This window comes from Scomber japonicus, chromosome 11 (genome assembly GCF_027409825.1).
Source record: "Scomber japonicus isolate fScoJap1 chromosome 11, fScoJap1.pri, whole genome shotgun sequence".
NCBI lineage: Eukaryota > Metazoa > Chordata > Actinopteri > Scombriformes > Scombridae > Scomber > Scomber japonicus.
In genome coordinates, this window is record NC_070588.1 from 26,357,844 (window position 1) to 26,382,341 (window position 24,498).

The window sequence follows — 24,498 nt, forward strand, 5'->3', positions numbered from 1 at the left end:
ACCGGCATTCTCCAGTTCAACTTCAAACCTGGGGCTACATCGCCTGACCAAATAACACATTAAAAAGTACATGTAGCGACATTAAACACTACCATTTTCACTTACTTTCTAGTTCGTTTTCCAATTCGTAGTCCTGTTGTTGTTGTTGTTGTTGTTGTTGTTTCTTCTTCCGGTGTTTCGGCAAAAACAGTCCCCGGTAATCCACTTCCGTTGTGGCTTTTTTTATTTGCATGTTTTTTTTTTTATTATTTGCAGCGGCGTTTGTTTTTATTTGCAGCGTTTTTTTTGTTTGCTGCGGTGTTTCTTTTATTTGCAGCGGCGTTTGTTTTTATTTGCAGCGTTTTTTTTGTTTGCTGCGGTGTTTCTTTTATTTGCAGCAGCGTTTGTTTTTATTTGCAGCGTTTTTTTTGTTTGCTGCGGTGTGTCTTTTTATTTGCAGTGTTTCTTTTATATGCAGCAGCGTTTCTTATTTGCAGCAGCGTTTGTTTTTGTTTGCAGCGTTACTTTTATTTGCAGCTATGGCGGGTCTCGGCCACCGTACTTTCAACCTAAGAACACAAAAGGAAGTATTTATTGAATACTGGCAAAAATTGATTACTTACGTCTCAACTATCAGACCGAACTTCAGATAATCCTTGATTAGACTATCATAAATACTCCCATTTGATTACTCTACACTTTGTCCTTTTTTTACTTTTATTGCTTACTTTCATGACCTGACGTGTTTACCAGTCTCCATATGTACATCTTTATTTCTCCCCCTGATACTTCTGCAATCGTCTGTAGGTCTTCATGTTCATTGTTTGATTGTCTGTATGTTTATACAAAATAAATAAAAAGTCAATGACATAATAATAATAATAATAATAATAATAATAATAATAATAATAATAATCGTTTGACAGCCCTAATATAAACATATAATAATATTTGCTGAGAAAAGAAAAGTGGTATTATAAAGACAGTACAATAGTAATACTGTATGATCTACCTTGTCTTTTTAATGATGCCAGCTGCAAAAATTTGGTTGAGTTTAACTTCAGCCTTTTGATTGGAGGTATTTCATAGATTGTATGAAAAGATTGCATCTTTTATAATGGAGGAAGAAAAGAGAGAAATATTTTGATTTAAAAAAAGAAACTTTCATTCATATCATTGATTGCTTTGGGTATTTTGTGTTTAAGAAACATGTATCTTGATATATTTCAGACAGTGATGTGATTCGTGGTTTAACTGAAGAGAGAGACCTGCTGAATGCCAAACTCACTGAAACTACTAAGGAGCTACACCGACTGCAGTGTTTGTCCACACAGAGTAAGTCTTTGTCTGTGTTCTTACTGAACAGCTGTTTCTTAACATGCAGTTCGGGACTCACCACAGTGTCATGTGTAGAACTTAGGAATCAAAAGTTAAGGTCATATGACACTTATATTCTACGATCTGTAAATTATAATTAATGTCATGATGACAGTACCTTTATTACAACCTTTTAATTTATTTAAATTTAAATGTATGTATTTATGAGGCACTTTTCCCCCTCAGATATCTTTTTATCGTGTACTTTATAGTTAAAGAGTCCTTCCTAAGTCCTATAAACAGGTAGTGACTGTAGCATCATTAAGTATTTTAGGAGCCAAAAGACAAAATAAACTTAACTGCCAATGGTGTGTGGAGGATTTTTCACAAAAAAGGGATAGGTGTGTAGGGTGAAGGATGAAAGAATGAGGTTTAAGTCAGGTACTGGTGGATGGGTGGAGGCATAGGTTGCAGTACCCGTCTCTAGGAGGGTGTGAGGTGAGACTCTGGTTGTGGGAGATGTCTCTGAGTATGGTTCTGGGGGTATTCCGAATTTTGTCAGTATTTGGTGTAGGTGGTAGTGGAATCAAAAGCGTGTGTTACTGTACCTGTCTCCATAATAAACAGTGGGCCAAGGGGGAAGCACGGCTGGCATGTCTTAAGTGGATATAGTCATAAGGGCTCAAGAATTAATCTGAAGGGAATAGGAAAATAGGTTGAGGATGGCCAGTTTGGTTGGTCTCAAGCGTGTCAGGTGGGTGGACTGATATGTCAGATATCAGGCGTGTTGTGATGGGCCATGATGGGAAGAAGTAGTTAACTTGTAGCAGTGCAGAAAACTGAAGAATGGTAGTAAAAACATGGATTCCAAAACCTTGTTGATGAAAGGGGAAAGGTCACTTGTGCCGAAGGTTCTAATACAACAGGTGAGGAGGTCTGAGGTGAGTGGTGAATGTTTTGACGGGGGATGTGGTTCGGCTTTATGGAGTCCTTTGCTTAACATGCTGATATGTGAGTGAGCTTGAAAAGCTTGAACATGGTGCTCTGGAGGACAGATTAATGATGTTTCCACTGATATAGACTTGAATTGTGGTTGATTTTGTCTTAAGGATAGATGGGCATATGTGATAAAGCTAGAAATAGTAAGAACATCGAGTTATAGAAATGGGCGGCAATAGGATGTGTGGAAGGTTTTAAAGCAGTTCCACCCATTCAGGTAGGATGAAAGGGTTCAAAGAGCGAGGTAGTTGAGGATGGTGTCTTGAGAGCTGAGGACTAGTTGTTCCAGTTGTGGGTTTTAGCAGATGATAGTAGCTGAAAACGGTGGGACTGGAGTCGGGAGAGGGTCAGCAGCTGGTGCCAATTATGAATTTCAGAAATGAGAAACGAGAGAATGAGTCAGCCACAGCATTTTTGTAGCTGGGTATGTGATGTGCTTGAATGGAACTGTTGCTGTGCTGACATACGGGTGAGCTTCCGCCATCATCATGTCAATCATGGCATGATGATGTCTATTACTGCACTGGTGTCAGAGAAGATGGCAACGTTCATCTTTGATCACTTGTGCCCCCAAAAAATGGCTGTAATGATTATTGGGGACATTTCAACGGTTGAATAGGTTACGGACGAGAATTCGGGAATCCATTTGGCAGAGAACCATCTGACGCCATAATAGCTGCCAAAGCTGATGGAAGGGGCCATGTCGGTGTACAGTTTGATGTCTTTTGGCCTGGAGATGTGTTCATTGTAGAAGAAAGAAATGCTGTCCCCTCAGGGCAGGAACTGGTGCCACAGTTTTAATACCATCCTGCATGCACATCCAACATGGCATGGTCATTGAGGGATGGAATGAAAGCGGCTACAGCAAAGAGATGTGACAGGAAGGCTTGGCCTTGAGGGATGATACGATGGCACAGCAGAGAAAGCAGCTGGCATTTAGTGCACTGGTAAGCCAGGGTGAAGTTGGAGGTAAGGAGTGAAATCCTAATTGATTTTTCTGTAGGCAGATACTTTTAGAGAGATGAAGTTGAGCTCAAGAGGCTGCGTCCAGGAAAGACAGCAGACTCAGATGGAGTATGTCCGAGATTGCTGAAGGACTGTGTCCCTCCAGATAATCTTTAAACTGAGTCTACAGGTGGGGAGGGTCCCAGTCCTATGGAAGACGTTGTGTCTTGTGCCAGTTCCCAAAGTAGGGTGTCCAGCTGAGATGAATGACTACAGACCAGTGGCCCTCACACTGCACATCATGAAAATCCTGGAGAGGCTGCTTCTCCACCTCCTGAGACCAGATGTTGAACACACACTTGATCCACTGCAGTTTGCGTTCCAGGCTCATGTTGAGGTGGAGGACACTATCCTCCATATGCTCCAAAAGGCCAACGCTCATCTGGATGTGCCAGGAGCCTATGTGAGGATTCATTTCTTGGATTTTTTCAAGTGCATTTAACACCATAGAACCCTCTTTACTGAGAGACAAGCTCGAGGTGATGGAGGTGGATCTGACAGGACAACCACAGTACATCCGCCTGGGGGAATGTATCTATGGGATGGTGGTAAACAGCACTGGGAAACAGTCCTAGCTTCTTTCCTCCGCACTTAGTACATTGCTGGCCTCAGATACAACACAGAGTCACGTCACCCACAGAAATACTGTGATGACACTGCCATTGTGGCGTGTGTCAGAGATGAACGGGACAGGAGTACAGAGACCTAGCAGAAGTCTTCACTGTCTGGAGCAACACCAACTGTCTCCTGCTGAACACCTCCAAAACAAAGGAGATGGTGGACTTCCACAGAGCTAAGCCCCCTCTTCAGCCTGTCAACATCCGAGGACAGGACATTAAGGTGATACAAACCTAAGTGTCGCGACACTTAGGTTTGTAAGCTCAACAGAGCAGATCGCACCAGACAAGAGGTCAGACAGAATCAGCATAAAACTTCTGGTCAACTGTCAAAATAAAACAACCTGTGCAGACTCCCGATTTGAATATTAGCAACAAACACAAATAAAACAGAAAGATAAAGACACAATTTATCTTTGTACCCTACTAACCCACGATAGAGGCACAAAAATCAAGAAAATGATGATTAATTCATAATTATGATTAAATGATTCACAGTAGGAGTCATTTACTAAAATATGGTGAACCAATTTTTTGCTTAATAAGCATGTTTTTACCCTCATACTGTAGAATTAGACAGAATTGCTTCTTGCCTAATTTCTAATGTTGTGTGTTACAGAGAAAACTTGTCCTGCAGGATGGAAGTTGTTCAGCTGTTCCTGTTATCTTCTCTCCAGTGTGCGTGCTACCTGGTCAACAGGCAGACAGGACTGCAGAGAGAGAGGAGCAGATCTGGTGATTATAAACAGCCTTGAAGAACAGGTACACAGTGTTTGTTAGTATGTTTGTAATTCGCAGAGCTACCTTTTTCATTAGGGACCCTCAACACCCTTCTCACAACCTGTTATCCTTCCTGTCTAGTAGGAGGAATTACAGGAGCATCTTCTGCAGATCTAGCAGGATGCTGAAGAGCTCCTTATCCTATTCAGAGTAATCATATATAAACTGCTTATATAGTGATGTTTAAACAACAATATAAATAGCATGCCTTTCTTTTCCTTTTTTTTTGAAAACAGAAGTTCTTCTCTACCTTCACCAAGGAAGAAACTATGAGTTGGATTGGTTTGACTGACAGAGACACAGAGGGAATCTGGAAATGGATTGATGGAACACCACTGACTTTAAGGTTTGGCTTCAGATTGGTTGTTTATTGACAACACTGTCATGACCTGGCTCTAAAGCCATGACAAGAATAGTGAGGGAGATGCAGGCTACAGGTAAATGATAAAAACAACACAAACTAAAGAAACCATGAGATGTGGACATCAGTCAAATTGGTGGTGTGTGTGGATTTTTGGTCCACAGTCAAGTTTCACTCTTCACCAAACACTAAATCAATAAATAAAAATGTCACAAATCAATTTTCAATTCTGAAATAATCTGGTATGTTTTGATCAAATCATTTTGAACTTGACACAGCTTTGATTTATCCATCCAGCTGGTGTCCTATCTAAGGCAATGACTGATGAGAGTCCTGCATATTTAACATGCCAGTCTGACAGGAACAAAATAGATGTTTCTGGGAAAATTTGAAATACACAGTACTATGCAAAGATTTTAGGGTCTGAGGGTAGACAGAAAATCAACTGAACTGAATGTTTCAATTTTAATTGAAATTTGACTCTGTCATGTTTGTGAAGAAATATGGTTTTCATGGTAGAGAAGAAGAATAGCTATAATGACTAGAAATGGTTTTGTCTAGAATGAGGTACATTCAGTTTTCTTATGTTTCAGTGATGGACTGTGTTCATGTCTGAGATTAACAGTGTCACGGTTCTCTTGTTCACTGACCTGTAGCTTCTGGCCGACAAATCGGCCTGATAATGGAGGTGGAAAGTACGGTGAAGAGGACTGTGCACATTTCTATACTGGCTCTAAAACTCTAAATAACTGGAATGATGTGCCGTGTGGTGCTTCTCTGAAGTGGACCTGTGAGAAAAATGCTGATGTCTAATATACAATATAAAGTGTTTTCACAAAGTAAGCTATGATTTGCAAATGTTCTTTAGTAATTAGTGCACTTTGATGTTTTTATGTGTAACTTTAAAACTTTTCTCTGCTGTGCTAATGACTGTTTGCTTCTGCTCTGCCTTTTAAAGTGATTTCTATATTTGAATGAGATATTTAAATGTCTTGACAGAAAAGCTTCATAAATCAATTTCCAATGTTCCAAACAACAAAAGAAGCACACAGACACCATCAAAATCATAACAGTACAAAATGCTACAGATTAATAAAAAACCTTTACTTGATTAATGTCTTCGCTAAAGATTTTGTGATTGTTGAAAATTGTAAAAATCCCAATTGAGAATGTAGCTTCTCATGTCATCTGTCATATCATAGTTAAAATAATAAAGATATTACCTAGTTTTTTCTTACTATATACCTGAAAATCATTTTACGTAAAATATGTTCAGCAATTTGCAGATCTCTTTAACAGAGTCCATCAGTGTTTGTGAATTTTACTTGATAATTAGTGGTTTCACTCAGGAAACATTTGCTGTTGAGAAAAGTTATCAAATGATTTTAGATCAACATCAAACCAAAACTATTCAACAGATGAGTTAATATAAAGTCACGAAATTTCATCATGTAAGCACTGCACTGGAGTCAGATGTTTGTCCTTTGTAATGATGGTAGTTGATACTGGTTGTGACTTTTCTGTATCATGATATCAATTAAAATATATCTAAACCATCAAAGTTTCATTATGTTTCTTCTATCATCATTAATACAGAAAAACCCTGTTCTACTGGGATGTGAGGTCAGCTACAAATGGAGATTTCATTCATTCAAAAGTGAACCTGGTTAAAAGATTATTTATATTTTCAGTAAATCTATCATGTCAATTTTAAATATTAATTTTAGTCTGATTTAATGTAAAAAAAAATAAATAAATAAAAAAGAAGGTAAAATCCATTTAAAATCAGAAAAGGTCATGATGAAATCATGTTACAGTAAACTTTTTGCAGGTAAGTTCTTTATGTGTACACACACATAAAGAACTACACCGCACATACATAGCTGTTTATTTTGGTAATTCAACAAATCTTATAAAGTCTCATCCCTATACATAGACGTGGTTGAAAATATTGGTACGCTTCCACCTTTAAAAAAAAAAAAAAAAAAAGTTCTCTGTATGAAGTTGAAACTGGCAGAAGTATATGGTATCCATCATTCTTTATTTCACATTGAGTATAACTGAAACATTTGATTTACAACTACAACATATTATTTCATACAGTAAAATAAAATTAAAATTAAAATTTTATAGCACATCCTTTGGAGGCAATAATGTATAATAAGGTTTCTCCACTCTTCTTGAGCAAACTGCCATCTCCTAACTGCCTGACCTTCAGCTCTTTCCAGAGATGTTCAAAGAGAATCAGGCCATTTTCTTATATAGCACCTTTCTACTCTTTATGACCACTCAAAGCACTTTACATTACAACTCATTCACCCATTCACACACATTCATACACTGATAGCAGGGGCTACCACACAGGAAGCTAACCTGTTATATTCTTGTGTGGTGCAAGAATAACGAGTCTCACTCGGTTTCAGTCTTGTATGAAAAAGTAGCTGCCGTTTACTTCACTGTGCCATTTACTCTGACAACGCAAACACACACACGTAAACTCCTCAACCCTGACGTAAAACGTAAAGCAGAATAGTGTTTTACTCATACATAACATAACCATTCATCCTCACATCTTTGGCGCAGCAACGGGAGCAATCTGGGGTGTGTCTTGCTCAAGGACACATTGACATGTGGACTGGAGGAGCCGGAAATCGAACCACCAATCATCCAATTGGAGGACGAACGCTCTACCTCCTGAACCACAGCCACCCTATTGTTTTCTTCTCATCAACTGCTGAGTGCTTTTTGTGCATGTTTGGGGGGTCATTATCCTGCTGGAAGACTCATGACCTGAGACTAAGGGCCCCATCTTGCACTCGACACAGTTGTCATTTTCTTGCCCTGCGCCCAAGTTGTCTAAATAACAAATGCACTTGCACTGGCTTGTGGGCCCATGGGTGTGTTGGTCTCAAAATGTGGTGTGGTCAGGCGCATTGGTGGCACGTTGCTATTTTAAGGGAGAGAAAAGCAATTGCGCCACTGACCAACAAAAACCAGGTCTGAAGTCGCTGGCGCATATTTCACTGTTATTTTTAAGGGTCGATTATCAAGATTTTAATAGGCGGGTACACAATGAGCGTTCACTCTGCCTGTTACACACACAGGGACAGGCAGCGGCACCCAAACATACAAAGAATTAGAAATAAAAGTATTACATCAACATATTAAAAAATACATGTCATTGGTTAGTCATAAGATCTAACCCATCAGATTTAATTATTTGTAAAGAGAGAGATTAAAATGAGAATGAGCCTCACACTACTGTGCATGTGTGTTGGGGGGGATCAGCACCTTGGAGAGTGACGCTGCGTCCAGTCCTAACAACTGTATGAGAGGTTAACATGATTTAAAAGTTTTTGAACAATATTTAACACGTTTTCTTGAGATGACACTGATGATCAGCTTTCCATACTTTCAACAAATAAAACCCTGCTGAGTTTACCTATAACATTATAATTAAAACATACATAGAAGAAAACAAAGCTCCACAGTGTCTGTGAGCAGCTGTATGCACGGTGCACTGACGGGAGGAGATGTGAAAATGCAGCACAAAGTGAGTTGTTGATGTTTTTTTGGAAAATGGGCTCAGAACCACGTCTGTTTCTGGAGGAAACTTGGGGATTTTATCAACAAGAAAAGCATGTGAACATCTGTGGTTAAAACATCTGTACTGATCTGTTAATGAAGGTAAGTGATTATTACAGTGTCTGTTATCCACAGCTGTTTATACTGTAGGACTGATATGTTGATGAATGTGCAGCTTTTGCAGCAGAGATGCTGCACAGAGCGCCTGCTGTCACTGTTCAATTGAACTAATGTATTACCAGTATCATGATGAAAAATATAAACACTCTGAGCAGCAGATGAAAATCTCCTTCCAATGAGCTTACTACCAAACAGCATCCATATGTTGATTTCTGACATCATAGAAGACCCATATAGTAACATTTTATTGAAAGCTGCTTTTGTGTTCTGTACTTGTTCTTGTGACTTTTAGCAAAGTCACAGTTAGCAAATATAGAGAATTTTTAAGTTCCTGCTTCAAGTAACAGGAACACCCACACTTTGCATCTATGTTGCAGTTGTTGTTTTTTTTTACACTTGCTTATTGCATTCAGAAATAAAGAGTAACAACTAGAGATCTGGGAACACAGTGATATTTTTCTACGACAGTGATTTATTCTGCACTCTACCAACATCCTGTAAGAAATCCTTTGCAAGTTGCTTCAACATAACACTGCAAGCTGTAATTCCTGAGAATGTATATGTTTTAAAATGGTATTTGACATAATTGACCAAATAAACATACATGTAGCATGTCTTTTGATTTCTTTCAGACCATTACATGCATGGTTCAGATGAAGAGATCATTGCCAACCTGACTGATCAACTCCAGGCCAGTAATAACAAGCTCTCTTCTGTGTCTGAAGAGAGAGACCTGCTGCATGCCAACCTCACTGAACTAACTAAAGAGCTTCAGAGATTGTCTGTACATGGTGAGTGACATCTGTGACTATACAGTTATACAGTACTGCACACACAATGTAGAAGAGTACCTACACTATAGAAAATTACTTTACTAAAACTATTTTTTTAAATTAGAGTTGGCTGAACATGTGCATATTTTAAGGTTGGTGAACTCAGCAATATGTATTTGACTGTATGCTAAAAAAAAGTAAGTACAGTCTACAAGAAACAACCAGGAAATTGAGAAATTAAAGAGACCCAACATTCCCCCATGAGCAAGCACTTGGTAACAGCAGCAAGGAAAAACTCTCCTTTAACAGGAAGAAACCTCAGGCAGAACTGGGCTCTAGGTGAGCAGCCATCTGCCTTGATTAGGTTGACTTGACAATTGACTTCAATCTGACTTCTGCTGAGACTGATCAGGCGGATGAGGTTAATGAAGTGATCCACTGATGAAGCTGAAGACTGGGTGGTGATGAGGAGTTGGTTAGATGTGACCAGGTGACCAGGTGATGTGAATTTGTGGCCCAGAAATGACAGCAAGGAAACGATTGGCTTTGAGAGAGATCAGTATGAGCAGAGAGAGGATTAGAATGACTGAGGGATGAGAAATAAAACTATGATTTGAGTGTACAAAAAAGATGGTCTTCCTGTCTGAACTTAACTGCCTGTTGAATTCAACATGAGAGTGTGTTCACTTTTGAATGAATGTAAACTCCATTTGTAGCTGACCTCTCACATCCCAGTAGAACAGGTTTTCTGTATTAATGATGATAGAAGAAACATAATGAAACTTTTTTTTCAGTGCCTATATGATGACATTTCCTGAATAGTTTTGGTTTCAATTTGATCTAAAATCATTTGATAACTTTCTCTCAACAACAAATGTTTCCTGAGTGAAACCACTAATTATCAAGTAAAATTCACAAACACTGATGGACTCTGCTAAAGAGATCTGCAAGCTGCTGAACACATTTCATTTAAAATCATTTTCAGGAATAATCACTTGATGATTTAGTGAGACAAAACTAAGTAAAATCTTTATTACTTTAACTATGATATGACAGATGCCAGGAAAAGAGTTCTCAATTGGGATATTTAAAATTTTCAACAATCACAAAATCTTTAGCTAAGATATTAATCAAAATAAAGGTTTTTTATTAATCTGTTGCATTTTGTACTGTTATGATTTTGGTGGTGTCTGTGTGCTTCTTTTGTTGTTTGGAACATTAGAAATTGATTTATGAACCTTTTCTGGCAAAAGTTGTAAATATCTCATTTAAATATAAAAATCACTTAAAAAGGCAGAGCAGAAGCAAACAGTCATTAGCACAGCAGGGTAAAGTTTTAGACCTATACATACAAACATGAACAGATATTAAATACTAAAGGCCTGGCTCTCTCTCTCTCAGCTCCCACACATTCATCTTTTTTATATATTCTACACTCTACACTGATGCACACACAAACACACACAGCACCAATTTGACTGATGTCCACATCCCATGGTTTCTTTAGTTTGTGTTGTTTTTATCATTTACCTGTAGCCTGCATCTCCCTCACTATTTTTGTCATGGCTTTAGAGCCAGGCCATGACAGTGTTGTCAATAAACAACCAATCTGAAGCCAAACCTTAAAGTCAGTGGTGTTCCATTGTTGTGTCAACTGAGGAAAAAAAAGGAAAAAAGAACCCTATCCCTCCAAACCTGCAGAGGGCGACCCCAGAGCCAAAAAATACCAAAATAATCAGGAACAGGAACAGGAAGTGGACCACATTCACCTGCACACCCATGAGGTTTGAAATGTTTGTCTGCACTTCAGTCAGGCCCTCTCACCTCACACACGACCGCAACTGTTGGTTGACCGAAGGACGCAACTGGTAGGGGAAATCAGATCTTAATTGTGGATATTTTGTGAAATTTGTAGGCAAAGTATATTAAGTTGAATTGGTTGTGTCATGATTTAAGTGATTTACTTTATTGCCTATATATATTATTTATGGAGTAGTGAAATGATTGAAAATGTACTGTAATACTTTCAGTTAATGTAACAAACAAGACTTAAGTTAATTTGAATTATTACTTACATTTGTACATTTACATTTATTTAGAAATCTTTTGAAGATGTTTGTTGATTGATTTGAAACTAATTCACATTTTCTGTTATCGTAGATTATCAACCTACTCCACCCTACCCAGATCCATCCATTATCTGTTCTGTTCTGTACCGACAAAACCAAACCCACCTTCAAGGAAAATAAAAAATAGAACTATGGAATGGAGTTGAGTTGTCCCTTGCATCCCTGCGGTGAACAAAGCAGTTTTTCAAGTTTGGGCAAAGTTGTGGTCGAAGACGACATAACTTGACAGTTGATAATCACTCTGACAGTGAAGACAAGGATAAAAGGCCGGACGTCAAGCTGTCGACGCAGAGGGAGGACAAAGAAACTGGAAATTCCTCATTGCACAAAGGATGGCAGAGGAGGAAAGAAGAGGATTAGAGACTCAACCTATGGCAGTTCCACAACCTGTGGTGAGAATAAAGCCAACCAGTCTACCTAAATTCACTGGATGTAAGAGGAATTTCCACAGATGGAAGAAAGACTGGGAAAGCCTGCAAAGACAGGGAGAGCCGACTGGTTCAGTGGAGGTTAAGAAGTTCCAACTCCTTGACAGTGTGGATGAGCGAATAAGCAGAGACCTGCACCTGTCAACATACAACACTGCCGAAGACATATTCAGAGTTCTCGAAAACAGGTATGGAAACAAGCCAACAATCGCCTTGGAAATAATTGAGGATTTGGAGAGGATCCCCCCTTTAAAGTCACATCAGCCAAGAAAAGTAATTGACCTGATTCAAGCTGTAGAAAAGGCACTGAATGACCTCACTGAGCTTGAAAGCACTGGAGCCATCAAGAATCCCCTTGTGATCAGATCGATTGAGCGCAAACTGCCAGACCATATGAAGAGGGACTGGCTCACATTCATGGTCAATCCAGGTAACACAGTCACACCGGACAATCACTTTGACAGCCTTCTCACATTCTTAAAGACTCAGGAGGAGATTCTAGAGAAACTAGACCAACTGAGTGTGAGTGAAAAATCTGAAAAGAAGCTCACTTACCTGGAGAAGAAGTATGCCTCCACAAAGACCACAAGGAAAGGGGGATGTGTTGTCTGTGGAGACGAAAAGCATCGTGAGAAGATATTCTTTTGCAAGCGGTTCAAAGAACTAAAACCTAGTGAGAAGCTAAATGCTGTTGAAAAGCTGGGAGCATGCAGAAGATGCCTCATATGTCATGCAGAGGATGAGGAATGTACGGATACTTACCTGTGTAGGAACGGAGACTGCAAAAGAGGAAGCTCTTCGGACCACCATTACTTTCTTTGCCTGAGAGGAGGATTCAAGGGGAAGGAATCTGTGAAAGGAGGAAAATACAGCACCAGAAGGCAGACACTCACAGAAGAGCAAGAGAGGTTAATATCTGAGCTCACCCCAGACATGGCAGAGAAATTCAAGAAAGCTTTCACCAACATGGCTGCAAAATCACACTGCACCGGAAGGAACCTACCTGGAGTGATGGACTCAAACACATGTGAGTTACCAGTTATTCTCATGCCCCTTGAAGTAACTACCAATGCAGGGCAGAGAATTGGAACTCTCATTGACTTAGCATCAGATACCAACTACATCACTCACAGAGCTGCCAGAAGACTGAAGCTAAAAAGTGAAAGAATCACGCTTGTTCATGGAGTTGGAGGGATGGCCATGAAAGTAAAGACCAAAAGATACTTACTCAAAGTGAGGGTCAAGACACCTAGAGGTACGGAAAGAGCTCATGAACTGATCTGCTATGGCTTGGATGAAATTGCAAAAGTGCAGAGAGTCATCAAACCTCAGCAACTCAAGAAGTTCTTCCCTGACATCAGCCTAGAAGACCTTCACAGACCAGAGCATGTTGAGCTTCTTATTAGCCACCGTGAAGGAAGACTCGCTCCACAAAGGGTAAAGGTAGTAGGAGATCTCGTCCTATGGGAGAGCCCTTTAGGAAAGACTGTTGGTGGAGCACATCCAGACCTTTGTGAAGTAGTGGACATGGCCCTGCACAGTTCTGAGACTCACTTCGCACGATCAATGAGAACCACAGCAGTGAAGTATCAAGAAATTGCTGAGAGGCAGGAGTTCAGAGCGGAAACCAAAAGCACTGTCGCTGGCAGAGAGTTCTTGGACTGGTGGAAGTGGGACAGCATTGGTGCAGCCTGTGAACCCATGTGTGGAGGATGCCGGTGCGGTAACTGTCAACCAGGAGGCAAAGACATGACTTTGAGTGAGGAGAGAGAGCTGGAGATCATCAGACAAGGCCTCACCTATGTGAAAGCGGATGCCCACAGTCAGGAGCCTCACTGGGACACAAAATATCCATGGATTGAAGATCCAAATAACCTTCCCAACAACAGGAATGCAGTGGAGGCCACTTTCCTGAGGTCAGAGAGACAGCTCAAGAAAGAACCAGAGTGGCGTGCAGCATACACAGCTCAAGTCCATGAGATGGTGGAGAGAAAAGCAGCAAAGAAACTCACCAAGGAGACCATCACTGACTGGAAAGGACCAGTATGGTATGTCAGCCACTTGGTGGCGCCAAACCCACACTCCATCACAACACCTGTGCGACTGGTATGGAACAGCAGCCAGAAGTTTAAAGGGCTCAGCATGAATGACCTACTTCTGAAAGGGCCTGATGTACTCAACCCCATCCGAGCAGTGCTACTAAGATTCAGAAGAGGAGTCCATGCTGCCTTAGGTGACATCAAGAAGATGTACAATTCTGTGTGGCTTGAAGACCTGGAGATGCACCTTCATAGATTTCTCTGGAGAGACTGCGAAGATGGAGAAATGGAGGAATATGCCATCACCAGAGTTAACATTGGTGACCGACCAGCAGGGTGTATTGCACAACTGGCTATGAGGGAAACAGCAAAACTGCCCATGTTCACTCACCTGGAGGAGGAGCGTAGGATCCTCGAAGAGGATTCCTATGTAGATGACATCCTGACATCTCACGATGACCTGGAAAAGCTGGACAAAGCCACAGAGACAGTCCAAGAAATCCTGAAGGCGGGCGGATTCTTCCTCAAGCCATGGGTCCGGTCAGGCCAAAGTGGGAGGCAGGAGGATGCATTAGAACAGTGTGCACCAGCAGACCAAGTATTCATTCTTCCCAACCAGATGAGTCAAGGAGACAACAAAGCCCTTGGAGTTGGCTATCTTGTTGGAAAAGACAAACTGTACCTCATGACCTCCATCAACTTCTCGAAGAAAAGAAAGAAGATGAGGACTGACCAGAATCTCCTTGGAGAAGAGGTGAGAGGAAAAACTCCAGACCCACTGACAAGAAGGCAACTACTTAGCCAAGTCGCTAGCTTGTATGACCCAATAGGCCTTGCAACACCTGCCAAGCAGAAGGGAGCCATTCTGGTCAGGAAAGCTTTTCAAGAAGCTGGAGGCAAAGCTCTGACCCGTGATACATGGGACCAACCTCTGTCTGGAAAACTGAGGGAAGAAGCCATCCACCTGTTTGAGGAATACACACGCCTCAGCCAAATCACCTTCCACAGAAGCCTTACACCAGCAAAAAGGACAGAAGGCCCCTGGGGAATAACATTCTCTGATGGAAGCGACCAGAGTTATGGAGCTGTTGCATACTTCAGATGGGAGACCGAACAAGGCATCCTGGTTCGACTGGTTGAATCCAAAGCAAAGCTCACACCACTTGACCAAAAGGGAGAACCAGTGAAGGCTGAAATCTGTGGTGCTGTTTTTGCTGCAAGACTCAGAAAATACATTGAAAAGCACATTCGAATGCAGGTTGAACGCTGGCTCCATCTTCTGGACAGTCAAACCGTGCTGGGAGCAATCCAAAGAGACAGCTATGGGTACCAAACATTCTTCGCCAATAGGGTTGGAGAGATCCAGAAGTCCACATCTGTCGAAGAATGGAGGTGGATTCCAGGTGAGCAGAACATCGCTGATCTCATAACAAGGGGAGCAAACCCAGAACACCTCAAAGAGGACTCTGAGTGGCAGAATGGACCAGAGTTTTTGAAAAGACCTGTGGAAGAATGGCCGACAAAGTCTGCTAAAGATGTAGCTGCATACGCCAGAGAAGGTATAAATAAGCTCCAAAGGAAATCTTTCACAGCGGTACTGACCAGAGCACAGTCAAAAGGAAACAAACAGGCCCAAACTACCACTGCAACTCCAGTGTCTCCAACCTCTGCCGTGACCAAAGCAGACCAAAGTAAGGACCTGCAAAGCAGCCCTAATGGAGGACAGGAAAACCAAGTCCAGAGACCACCTGCTGGTTCTGCAGTGAAGAGGATCCTTGACATCAGCAAGTTCAGCAGTTTAACTAAGCTGACCAGAGTTCTTGCCTGGGTGTGGAGAGCTGCCACAAAGTGGAGAAAGGTGCTGGACAGAACTGCAGGCACGAGTAAGCCAAAAGGGGAGGGAATTCCTTCAGCTTTAGGGAGTGTGAAGATGCACTCAGGGATATCTTCCTTGCAGCTCAGGAACAGGCGACCTTTCCAGACACTGCACTCAACAGACTTGCTGTATTCAAGGATGAAAGTACTGGACTTTTGCTCTGCGGAGGAAGGTTCCAAATCTTTAACGAGGAGGAAACAACAGTACCGATCTTGCCCTGCACATCCTGGATATCCACTCTTCTAGCTCAAGAAGCACACAGTGCAAATCATGAGGAAATAGCAGGTACACTTCTGCGGATGAGGAGGAAAGCCTGGGTGGTAAGAGGCCGGAAACTAGCCCAGAAGATTGTCGACAGCTGTGTGTCCTGCAGAAAAGCAAAGGCCAGGAAATGCCAGCAGATCATGAGTGACCTTCCATCTGAGCGAATAACACCAGCCAAATCATTTAAGTACACAACAGTGGACTTATTCGGACCTTATGAAGTTAAGGATGAGGTGAGAAAGAAGGTGAAGCTCAAAGTGTGGGGAATTGTCTTCTGCTGCATGGCATCCAGAGCTATATACACAGATCTTGTCAGTGACCAGTCAGCTGAAGGCTTCCTGCTGGCTTACCATCGATTCACAGCACTAAGAGGACATCCTAGGAAACTGTGGTCAGATCCTGGAAAGAACTTTGTTGGAGGTAGACCTGCCCTCAAGGAGCTTTATATGTTTCTGGACCGGCTGGAAAAATCAAAGCTTGAAAATGAAGCCTCCAAACATGGCACAGAATGGAGCTGGAAAATCCACCCTGCTGACTCACCTCACAGGAACGGAGCTGCTGAAGCTGCTGTCCGCACCGTGAAGAGGGCTTTGCACAATCTGGGAGGCGATGGAGTGTTCACATGGAGTGAGTTTCAAACCTTCCTTTACATGGCTTCAAACCTTGCTAATGAAAGACCGATTGATGCCAGAATTCAGAGCCGTGAAGAATGTGTAGAATACATCAGCCCAAATTCACTTCTGCTTGGAAGAACTGGACCCAGCGGAGATCCAGGGACTTTTGATTTCGAAGGTTACCCCTACAAGAGACTAAGAGCTATCCAAACAGAAGTGGACCGGTTTTGGAGGAAATGGAGTCAGTTAGCAGGACCAAACCTGTTTGTCAGGACCAAGTGGCACACAGTTCACAGGAACGTGGCAGTTGGAGATGTTGTCTGGCTGGCGGACCAAAATGCCTTGAGAGGACAGTTCAGGCTTGCCAGAGTGGGTGATGTCAACACTGACAAGAAAGGAATTGTAAGGGATGTGTATGTCAGGACCTTCCCCAGCTACCCAGTCTCAACTGTGAAGCCCACTCAAAAACTGAAAAAGCCATCAACCAAAATACCTGCAACAGTTCTTCACAGGGATGTCAGACGGATAGTCGTATTGCTGCCAGTTGAAGAGCAAAATTGAAAAAAAACACATCTGGATCGTGGACATCATTAATGTGGTGTGACCTCCTTGGGTTGAAGAACCAGGAGGTCAAGTGGGAGGTGTTGTGTCAACTGAGAAAAAAAAAAAGGAAAAAAGAACCCTATCCCTCCAAACCTGCAGAGGGCGATCCCAGAGCCAAAAAATACCAAAATAATCAGGAACAGGAACAGGAAGTGGACCACATTCACCTGCACACCCATGAGGTTTGAAATGTTTGTCTGCACTTCAGTCAGGCCCTCTCACCTCACACACGACCGCAACTGTTGGTTGACTGAAGGACGCAACTGGTAGGGGAAATCAGATCTTAATTGTGGATATTTTGTGAAATTTGTAGGCAAAGTATATTAAGTTGAATTGGTTGTGTCATGATTTAAGTGATTTACTTTATTGCCTATATATATTATTTATGGAGTAGTGAAATGATTGAAAATGTATTGTAATACTTTCAGTTAATGTAACAAACAAGACTTAAGTTAATTTGAATTATTACTTACATTTGTACATTTACATTTATTTAGAAATCTTTTGAAGATGTTTGTTGATTGATTTGAAACTAATTCACATTTTCTGTTATCGTAGATTATCAACCTACTCCACCCTACCCTGATCCATCCATTATCTGTTCTGTTCTGTACTGACAAAACCAAACCCACCTTCAAGGAAAATAAAAAATAGAACTATGGAATGGAGTTGAGTTGTCCCTTGCATCCCTGCGGTGAACAAAGCAGTTTTTCAAGTTTGGGCAAAGTTGTGGTCGAAGACGACATAACTTGACATCCATCAATCCATTTCCAGGTTCCCTCTGTGTCTCTGTCTGTCAAACCAATCCAACTCATACTGACTTCCTCGGTGAAGGTCGAGAAGAACTTCTGGTTTCTAAAAAAGAAGGAAAAGAAAGGCATACTATTTATTGTTGTTTGAACAACACTATATAAGCAGTTTACATATGATTACAAATATATTTGATAAGAATCAATTTAGCTGTTTTATTATTTTAATTTAATTATATTGTTTTAATATTTATATTAAAAATCCCACCTGCACAGTACTTCTTTACTGCTTTAATGCATTATGGGGTTTCTTTGTCTTATTATTTTACAATTTAATAAACTGAAAACAAAAACCACACCTTCATCATTAAGAAAATAAATGTAGGAGTGCATGGATAGCTGTGGTTAAAGCATGTGTCACATAATTGCTGGTTCAAATCCAGCAAGGAACCTTTGCTGCAGGTCGTTCCCCTCTCTCTCTTCCAGTTTCCTGTCTGCTTCTATGCTACTACTGTACTAACAAGTACAGGCAAAAAGTGCCCCAAAATGAATCTTAAAAAAAGAAATGAATTTCATTCAATTGTGCATTAATTAGTGTTTACAGAATCTCTGTTGCCAGATATCATGTTTCATGTGTTTGACTCCACAGACGGTCTTTAACTGATACACAGATCTGTACTGATTAATTACTTGCAGCATATGAGTGACTGCTTCTGGAGTTCATTTAAAACACAGTGAAAGGTTAAAAGAATGTTAGCTAGCTTGCTGAGGATGGAATGAAATACCAGAAAAACATGCTACAAAATAGCACAAGATCATCCAAAGAACTTGAATTATTGTCAGGCTGACAACCATTATCCATGAACATAAATACATAAAATAATGAATGAATTCACAAATTAGTATTTTAAAAAAAGTGCAAATATACTAACAAACACTGTGTATCTGTTCTTTAGGGCTGTTTATAATCACCAGATCTGCTCCTCTCTCTCTGCAGTCCTGTCTGCCTGTTGACCAGGAAGCACTGCTACTGGAGAGGAGATAACAGGAACAGCTGAACATCTTCCATCCTGCAGGACAAGTTCTCTAACACACAACATTAAAATTAGACAAGAAGCAATTCTGTCTAATTCCACAGTATGAGGGTTAAAACATGCTTATTAAACACAGAATTGGTTCACCATATTTTAGTAAATGACTCCTACTGTGAATTATACAACATGTGACCAGGATTGACTTGTTGATATTCTACCAACTAAGGAGCATTTCTGAAACTTTAATATTATTTTAAGCATGTGATTGATTATTACATCTTTCAAATTATTTTGATGGCATCAGTTTTAGTTTGATAAATGATATCAAACTTTATGTGTTTATTTGAGCCCAGTCTTTCTGTGTCCCCATGTCAGATGTTTGAGATGGGATACTATAACTAGAAAGAAACATTGTTATAAAAAATAGTAGCTAGTTTGACTCACTGTTTGATCATGAGCTCAATATCAGGTTTGGCCAGCAGATGTCCCCCTTTAAATATATAAAATGCTTTTCAAAGTAGGCCAGTAAAAGCTTTGCTTTTGCTTGTTATGATGACGTTTTCTTAATATTCTGTTAATAACTTTCTTGATATGTTTTTAGGGTTTTTTTGTGTTATTTGTTGTTGTGTTGTTTTTGCTGTTTCTCCACACTAATACAAGTGATGATTCCTCCTCAATGGTCTTTCAAAGTAAAATAAAGGTTAATATTAATGGAACCTGAAGAGAGTGCTATGACATAGAAAGCAAGCTGAGAATGCCAGACAAGTGAAGTGACAAGTTTGAATTAACTTGATGACCATTGAAGTGATTGCCTTGTAGGATGCTGTGTGGTTTTGAGAGCATTGTGAGATTACTTGAAGACTGGTTGATATGTTGAGGCTTTATTCATTATAATGTTGAAGCAAACAAGACAAAGTATACATCTGTGTGTGGCATACACAATACAATTTTTAATTATTATTATTATCATTTTTTAAAACTGACTAAACCAACTAAACAGGTAGTCTGATTGAATACAAATGTTTACATCGAGCCTAGCGGTGCCGCCTAACATCAGTCTGCTGTAGTCTAAGTCACTGTCTGATCTTTCTCAGTCATTGAGTACTCATCAGTCAGAATGGACTGATGAAATGTATTGCCAACCACTGCTGCAGCATCATCCAGTGATCTGCCAAACGCTGTTTCAAGTTGGTGGTAATGTAAAGGTACTTTTAGAGCCTAGCCTGGCTGACCTCGCGTAGGCTAACACTAGCGCCAACGCTATGTCCGAAATTGTTATGACAATTTATTAAATATCCATTGCAGTGATTTGAGTGAGAGTTTGTAATCATCATTGTTCATTCACTCATTTTGTTCAAGATGCAGTGGAACTGTGATGTAGCAAGAATACCTTTTTCAAAGATTCAAATATATTCAAAGATATTATTTAGTTATAACAATGAGGCAATCATCTTTTCAGTTTTTATGGTGTGGTGATTTGAGTGACAGTATGTAATAATTGTTCTTTCACTCAATGTGTTCAATATGAAGCAAAGAGCTGTAATGTAGCAAGAATACCTTTTCATAACTTGCAACTTTTACTCTTTTCATTAAATAGTTTTGCATTGCACTAACAGTGTCTCAATCCCTCTATTTAATGTCGATTGATTAACATGACAATAAAACAGCAGTAACAATAGTCATCATAATCATAATTTAGTGAATGAAGACAAAATTAAACTGAACAGGGATGTTGAAGAGTAACCTTGAAGGTGTTTAGGCTGTATATAAAAGCTATGGTTTCTACTACATTAGCTGAAATGCATTGTATTTATTGGACATTGCCACCTAGTGGACAACAAATTCAACAGCATAACCCTAACCCTACCTGAAATAGAACTACATGAGTGCTTTTGATTCCAGTGAGCCACCTGCTAGGCCTATTGACCTTAATTAGGCATAAGCCCTTAATTGAGTATACAGTAACTTGAATGTATTATATTTTAAGTCAAAATTTTGCCATTATAAGTCTCTTAAAAGTCCCCTAAAGCCACTATTTAAGGGGTTGTTTTTTCAAAATGTTCTCCCAGGAGAGCATACCCCCGAACTCCCCTAGTAACACCAAAACTATTTCAAAACCTATAAAGCTGAGTAAACACAAAAACAGTTCTTTTTATTATTATTTTACAACGTTACAATCAACAAGTTACAACAAACTTCTTGATTGAAGATACATTTTAAAATTAGGACTGATTGCCACATCATCTTTTATTTTTAGCATATCAATCAATCAATCAATCAATCTTTATTTGTATAGCGCCAAATCACAACAAAGTTATCTCAAGGCACTTTACACATAGAGCAGGTTCTAAACCGAACTCTTCAATAATGTCTTTTGCAGGTGCTCTTCTACATTGTGTGTGCAGTACTGTATAACTGTATAGCCACAGATGTCACTCACCATGTACAGACAATCTCTGAAGCTCTTTAGTTAGTTCAGTGAGGTTGGCATGCAGCAGGTCTCTCTCTTCAGACACAGAAGAGAGCTTGTTATTACTGGCCTGGAGTTGATCAGTCAGATTTTTTAGGATAATGAAGATCTCTTCATCTGACCCAAACATGTAATGGTCTGAAAGACACATATATTACAGTCATTTATTCAGTCACTTGTTAGTTTGGGGGCGTAGTATGAAGCGTGAGGGGTGTGAAATGATGATTGACAGCATAATAATGAGGGCCCTCGGCTGTCTCGTTCATTTTGCAAGCTCAAAGTTAGCAGCTTAGTTGGTAATATCAATCTTCTGCTCCCTCAGGAGAGACACTCCTCTGCTGTACTATATTTGTCACAGTCTGTTCTGCTCTTCTCCTGCTGCTGGTAAATTGCCATTCACCACACCCCTGCCCCACTCCTGCTAATCAGCCACACCCACCTCATCAGTTAACTCTGTTCACCAGGGCTTCATCAGTAATCAACTGGACTCTCAGCTGCACCTCGGCTGTATCTATCCAGTATATATACTCCTGTTGTCCACTCACTCTTTGCCAGATCGTCATTTGCATTTGTTTTATCTACATGCCAGACCTTCCAGCATTTCTTCACAGAATGATTCCCTGGTAAATGCACCAGCCTTCTGTCCCTGACCTCGAGTGTCACCTGTTCCTGTTTCCATGTGGCTGTGTGGCGTCCTCCAGCTTTGGTTTTGGCTTCTGCTTCACATTCTGCCTATACCTATTCAGTTACCTTGCCAGATCGTCATTTGCATTTGTTTTATCTACATGCCAGACCTTCCAGCATTTCTTCACAGAATGATTCCCTGGTAAATGCACCAGCCTTCTGTCCCTGACCTCGAGTGTCACCTGTTCCTGTTTCCATGTGGCTGTGTGGCGTCCTCCAGCTTTGGTTTTGGCTTCGGCTTCACATTCTGCCTATACCTGTTCAGTTACCTTGCAGACTGTAATAAAGACTTTTTCAAACTGCTCACTGGTGTTCTGTGCTGCTATTGGGTCCTACCACTTCCTCCACCCGTTACAATATTGATAGGTAATGTTTGTAACATAAGGAGGTACATCACGATAAAATATGTGTTTAGGTGGAGGATTTGCTGAAGGTAAGCTAAAGTTGGAAGAATATGGATAACATTCAGTTAGCTTCAAACTATAGATGTTTTTATATTGCAACCAAGGACTGGTTAATGTAATTAACAGTGTCTTAATTTCTTAACAAAATCTTCACCTTCGCAGTCCACCAGTATGTTTCCTCACCTGCTACACTCATGCTATGTAAAACACTCAATGGAGTTTTCTTCTTCTTTCACAACTCACTTTCACAGTTTTTGTTTTATGATTCACCATCTATTTAAAAATCTATTAATTGCCCATGTGATCAATAAAATAACCATAAACAACTTTCTTCATTTATTAAGATTTGTCTGTTTTCTGTATATTATGGATAAAATTAACGTTCTTCCTAATTTCAGTTTGACTTAACCATCAGAATGTGAATCAGACTCACAGTGGACACCAAGGCCGACGAGTCCAGCCAACAGGAAAACAGTCAGCAGCCCCAGAGACTGGAATCTCCTCTCAGAGCTCTGTGGACCTGATGACAGAAACAGTGAATACAGTCAATGAAAGAACAGTAAACAGAAAAGATCAGATCAGTATTAGGATAGTAATTTAGATCTTTGAAACATTTCTACCTGTCTGTTTAGTTGAAGTTGTTGGGTCAACATTTGCATAAATTTCATCCATCGTTCATGAGAAAGCCAACTATTTCGTAAAGGGTCAGTCTGTAGCACAAGCTACAATGCATGTACTGAAGCTCACACAGTTTTTCAACTGAATAGTAGCAGCAGGTGCTTTAATGAGGAAGCAGATGAATTTAGGCAGAGCCTTGTGGTATTTGTGGCCAAGACCACAGAGGCAACTGCCATACACTGTTACGACTGATCTACAGTCTACACAGCATAAATGATTGGTACTCTTTGATGTTGTATGAAATAATTGATTTTGTAGTGATACTTTAAGCAGACTGTTGTGTTTTAATTAGTATCACAGATGTTTCCAATCTTACAATCACTCATGCAGCCAGTTTAAAAGGAGAAAATTACTCTGCTGCTTCAAGTGGGTTACACAAGCTGATCTTCAAGTTAAAGGTACAACAAGTTCCACCTGTTGCTGTCTGAAGGAAAATGGGCTCCAAGGTAGAAGACCAGGAAGACCCCTCTTCTAAGAGACTGATAAAGACGCACAAAAAAACCTTTCAGTTGGACCATTGAGGTCTTCAGCCTCTCCACAACATCTTACTTCAAAATCAAAGGAACACTCTGAAACTGGCAGAGGTCAGTGCAGTAACAGGTTTACTTTATTATAATAATAATAATAATGATGATAATAATAATAATAATAATAATAATAATTTACTGTATAATAGGCAGAAGACATGTAGACCAAGTTGGTCCAGGGATCAAAAACTCAAACATTAATACTAAACTTCGTGCATTCCAACAAATGTTGGAATTCCAACATTGTCGTGCATTCCAACATTTGTGTTGCACTTCGTGCAACACAAATGGGGTGTAAGTCCAATACCACTATATGGCAATATAGTTCAGAAAGTGGAAAGTCTACTTGATGTCTCTACCACTATTGTCCTGATGGCTGCTCTGCTTCCAGTCCTCCTGTCCCTTCTCCTTGTCCACACTGCTGTGGCCACATTACTTATTGCAGGCATTGAATGATGTCCTT

General features: G+C 40.3%; 1 protein-coding gene across 1 annotated transcript; it reads left to right on the forward strand.

Annotated features, from left to right (window-relative positions):
- The first annotated feature begins 518 nt into the window (after positions 1–518).
- LOC128367678 (C-type lectin domain family 4 member E-like) lies at positions 519–5,071 on the forward strand. The gene is made up of 4 exons (XM_053328292.1): positions 519–537; positions 1,210–1,314; positions 4,537–4,679; positions 4,934–5,071. The coding sequence occupies exons 1-4, from the start codon at positions 519–521 to the stop codon at positions 5,069–5,071; spliced, it is 405 nt and encodes a 134-aa protein (XP_053184267.1).
- The last annotated feature ends 19,427 nt before the right edge of the window (positions 5,072–24,498 follow it).

Excerpts from the sequence above, each read along its gene's own strand:
- LOC128367678 (XM_053328292.1), top strand. Across the intron at positions 1,315-4,536 it reads GCAGTGTTTGTCCACACAGA|AGAAAACTTGTCCTGCAGGA; the intron begins GTAAGTCTTTGT and ends TGTGTGTTACAG. Across the intron at positions 4,680-4,933 it reads TAAACAGCCTTGAAGAACAG|AAGTTCTTCTCTACCTTCAC; the intron begins GTACACAGTGTT and ends TTTTGAAAACAG.